The 4,317-nt window shown below is 38.7% G+C and overlaps 1 protein-coding gene across 1 annotated transcript; it reads right to left on the reverse strand.

The window, feature by feature from the left end:
• Positions 1 to 2,300: 2,300 nt before the first annotated feature.
• LOC116092309 (olfactory receptor 4F15-like) lies at positions 2,301 to 3,260 on the reverse strand. The gene has a single exon (XM_031373623.1). The coding sequence runs from the start codon at positions 3,255 to 3,257 to the stop codon at positions 2,301 to 2,303; it is 957 nt and encodes a 318-aa protein (XP_031229483.1). The 5' UTR covers positions 3,258 to 3,260.
• Between the last annotated feature and the right edge of the window lie 1,057 nt (positions 3,261 to 4,317).

Consider the following 4,317-nt stretch of genomic DNA (forward strand, 5'->3'; position numbering starts at 1 on the left):
CAGACAGACAGACAGACAGACAGTGGAGTACTACTCAGCTATTAAAAACAATGAATTTATGAAATTCTTCGGTAAATGGATGGACCTGGAGAATATCATCCTGAGTGAGGTAACCCAATCACAAAAGAACACACATGGTATGCACACACTGATAACTGGATATTAGCCCAAAATCTCGGAATACCCAAAATACAATCAACAAACCACCAGAAACTCAAGAAGAAAGAAGACCAAAGTGTGGATACTTCAATCCTTCTTAGAAGAGGGAACAAAATACCCATGGAAGGAGTTGCAGAGACAATGTATGGAGCAGAAACTGAAGGAAGGACAATCCAGAGACTGCCCCACCTGGAAATCCTTCCCATATTCAATCACCAAACTCAGACACTATTGTGGATGCTAGCAGGTGCTGGCTGACAGGAACCTGATATAGCTGTCTTCTGAGAGGCTCTGTCAGTGCCCAACTAATACAGAAGTAGAGGCTCACAGTCATCCATTAGACTGAGCACAGGATCCCCAATGGAGGAACTAGAGAAAGGACCCAAGGAGCTGAAGGGGTTGTTCATAGGAGGAACAACAATATAAACCAGCCAGTCCTTCCAAATCTCCCAGGGACTAAACTAACAACCAAACAGTACACATGGAAGGACACATGGCTCCAGCAGCATATGTAGCAGAGGATGGCCAAGTCGGTCATCATTGGGAGAAGAAGCCCTTGGCCCTGTGAAGGCTCTATGCCCCTGTGTAGGGGAATGCCAGGGACAGGAAGCAGGAATGGATGGGTTGGTAAGCAGGGAGGCAGGGAGGAGATAGGGGTTTTTCATAGGGGAAACCACCAGGAAAGAGGATAACATTTCAAATGTAAGTAAAGAAAATATCCAATTTTAAAAAAAAAAAAGAAAGTCAAGTATATCTGTTATTATTGAATATCACTCTGAACCTGGAACTTGTGATGCAAAATTATGAAAATGAAAAGGAACATGACGTGCTGGAGAGATGGCTCAGCAGTTAAGAGCATTATCTGCTCTTCCAGAGGTCCTGAGTTCAATTCCCAGCAACCACATGGTAGTTTTTAACCAACTGTAATGGTATCTGATGCCCTCTTCTGTTGTATCTGAAGAGAGTAATGGTGTACTCATATACGTAAAATAAATAAATAAAACTTTAAAAACGAAAAGAAAAGTAAAGAAAAGGAACATGAAGAAGAAACCAGGAAGACTGTGTCTGTCTGTATTTCTAACATAGGCAATGCCTGTGATTTTTATTAGTATGATACACTTGCAACTGACTTGGGACATGTGGGGACTACAGGTAGAGATTGAAGACCAGGAGATAAACTTTGAGAATATTAGTGGTCCCATAAACTTATAGAATACCAGCATGCCACTATAGATATATATTAAGTGTTTTGTTTCTGACACTACATAAAACAATAAAATGAGAGTATTAGGCCATCCAAATGGCAGAAGAGGAAAGTGGAAGAAAAGGTAAAGGGTATTGAATGTCTTTGAGTAGCCTACTAAAATCAACAGAAAAGTCCTTTTTTCTTGGCACCTTCTTGCTGTTCCAAACAGAGCTTACACAATTTCTACCCAAGCATATGTATATGTAAGACTCTTATGTACACTCAAAAATTCTAACCTCCTTCCATAGCTGGAAAAATTCAAAAGGGAAAGAGAGAGTATGTGCAAAATGGACACATCAGAAAAAATGATCCAGTTAAATATTATTCTATAAATGCTTCTTCTGTGAAATGTAGCAAAAAGCCTCTGCTTATCATAAACAGTTCTATTCAAAAGCATAAAGAGTCTGGAGAAATGGCTTAGCTTTTAAGGGTATGTACTATCCTTTCAGAAGACCCAAGATTGGTGCCCAGCATCTAAGTCAGATGGTTCAAAACAACCTGTAACTCCAGCATATTCTTCAGCATATTCAATGCCCTCTCCAAGTCTGCAGAATGGCCAGCACTTACATATGCTAAGACACATACATATGTACAAAATAATCTTAAAATAGAAATAAATATTTTAAAAGACAGAGGTGTTTTCTATTCTGAATTTCTTAAACATCCATCTTCCTTAACTCTAAGTGTTTACTTCATGTAAGTATTATTCCTTAGGAATTGAGTTTTATTATATTTTGAAATATGTGTACATTTGTGCTTTCATAAGATATGTCCCTTCTTAGTAAGTATAAGACAAGATAGCATATATGTATATATATACATATGTATATATACACACACAATTATAAATAAGCATATCAAAATGCACAAAAAAAACTTCTATGCTCAGTTAATGCTATTCAAAGTTCAAGTGTTTAAGAATTTGCCTATAACCCATTAGTTTGCTGAATACTCTTACCATTGCTATTTTCATTTCTTGATTCCTCAATGTATAAATCACTGGGTTCAGAAAGGGAGTGACAATTGCATCAAATATAGCCAGAAACTTATCCAGGTGTGTGTAAGAAGAAGGCCACGTATAGAAAAATATCACAGGACCAAAGAATAAAACCACCACAGTAACATGAGCTGAAAGTGTAGACAGAGCCTTGGAGGAACCACTTGAAGAGTGTTTCTGAACAGTAAAAATGATGACAATATAGGAAATAATCAGTATGAAGAAGGATCCCACAGACATGAATCCACTATTGATTGAGACCAGTAATTCCAGTTTGTATGTATCTGTGCAAGCAAGTTTGATGAAACGGGGAAAGTCACAGTAGAAGCTGTCCAATACATTTGGTCCACAGAATGGCAAGTTTACTACAAAGACCAGTTGAACCAGAGAATGCATAAGTCCAACTACCCAGGAGGCCACTGAAAACAAGATGCACATCCTTGGGCTCATAATGGTCAGGTAATGGAGAGGCTTACATATGGCCACATATCTGTCAAAGGCCATGGCTATGAGTAAAACCATCTCCACACCACCAATGACATGGATGAAGAAGATTTGAGTAACACAACCTCTAAAAGAGATGACTTTATGCTTTTTGAACAGGTCACAAATCATCTTGGGAGAAGTAACAGAAGAAATACCCAAGTCAATGAAAGAGAGGTTAGCCAACAAAAAGTACATAGGAGAGTGTAAGTGAGAGTCTGAAACCACAGTGAACACAATTAGTGAGTTTCCCATCATGCTTGCCACATAAAATACGGAGGAGAACACAAAAAGGAATAGTTGGATATCCCAAGAGTTGGTGAGTCCCAGGAACACAAACTCTGACACCTCAGATTGATTCATGCCTTCCATTGGCTTTGTGGGCAGTGCTGTCTGAAGAAGAAAATGAGAGAAACTGCAAATTTCAGTTGTGTTAGTAGAATAGGAGAATCTCCAAGTTGTGAAAGGCTATTTTTTACTTCAACATGAGCAATCATAAGATGATTACAGACAAAAATCATACTGAACTAGGACTTCACACATGTGAAAAGATATTTGTAAATATAAAATAAAAAGATGACAAGATTGAGTGTCTCTAAAGAGATAATATCAGGGGCTAGAAGATGGTTCAGCTGTTAAAATCACTTGCTGTCTTCCACTGGACCCAGGTTTGGTTGCCAGCATGCATGTTGAGCAGCTTATAGCTACCTGTAATTCCAGATTCAGAGGATCTAATATGTTTATCTGGCCTCCACAGGTATGTGTCCACACATGACATATACATACAAATACACAAAAAAAAAACTTTAGTAATCTTTAAAGAGAGTTTCATCATAAACTGTTGATGAGAATATCAATTAACATATCCATTACAAAATAATGGCATGTTTTCAAATGTCTAAGTACAGGCTGGATTTATAGCACAATGAGTCTCCATTTGTCTACCATATACAAAACCATAAGCTTAACCCTCAATAGTACAAAACAAAGAGAGAAGTGAAAAGATTGCAAGGGGGAGGAGAGGAGAGAAGAGGAGAGCAGAGAAGAGGAAAGGAGAGAAGAGGGGAGAAGAGGAGAGAAGAGTAGAGAGAACAGGGAGAGGGGTGAGAAGAACAAGGGAAAGAGAGAGGGGTGAGGGGAGAGGAAAGGGAGAGGAAGAATGGATGGGAGGGGAGAAGAGGGGAAAGAATGGGAGAGAAGAAAAGAGAAGAGAGGAGAGGAAGAGGAGAGGGGGTATTGGCAAGGGGAATAGAGGAAGGAGAGAGAGAAAAGGGATGGAAAGGGAAAGGAGGGGAAAGAAAGGGAGAGGAGAGCAGAGAAGAGATATAGAAGATTAAAGAACTAACATATGATAGAGAAATTCTCACCTATAGGGTATGTATTCAGAAGAAATGGCATTGTCAAGTAAAAATTATCTTTTTGTTTTATTATT

The sequence above is a fragment of the Mastomys coucha genome, unplaced genomic scaffold (assembly GCF_008632895.1).
Source record: "Mastomys coucha isolate ucsf_1 unplaced genomic scaffold, UCSF_Mcou_1 pScaffold15, whole genome shotgun sequence".
Classification (NCBI taxonomy): domain Eukaryota; kingdom Metazoa; phylum Chordata; class Mammalia; order Rodentia; family Muridae; genus Mastomys; species Mastomys coucha.

What these genes read in the sequence shown, in the direction of transcription:
- LOC116092309 (XM_031373623.1), bottom strand. Translation starts at nt 3,257, where the DNA reads ATGGAAGGCATGAATCAATCTGAGGTGTCAGAGTTTGTGTTCCTGGGA.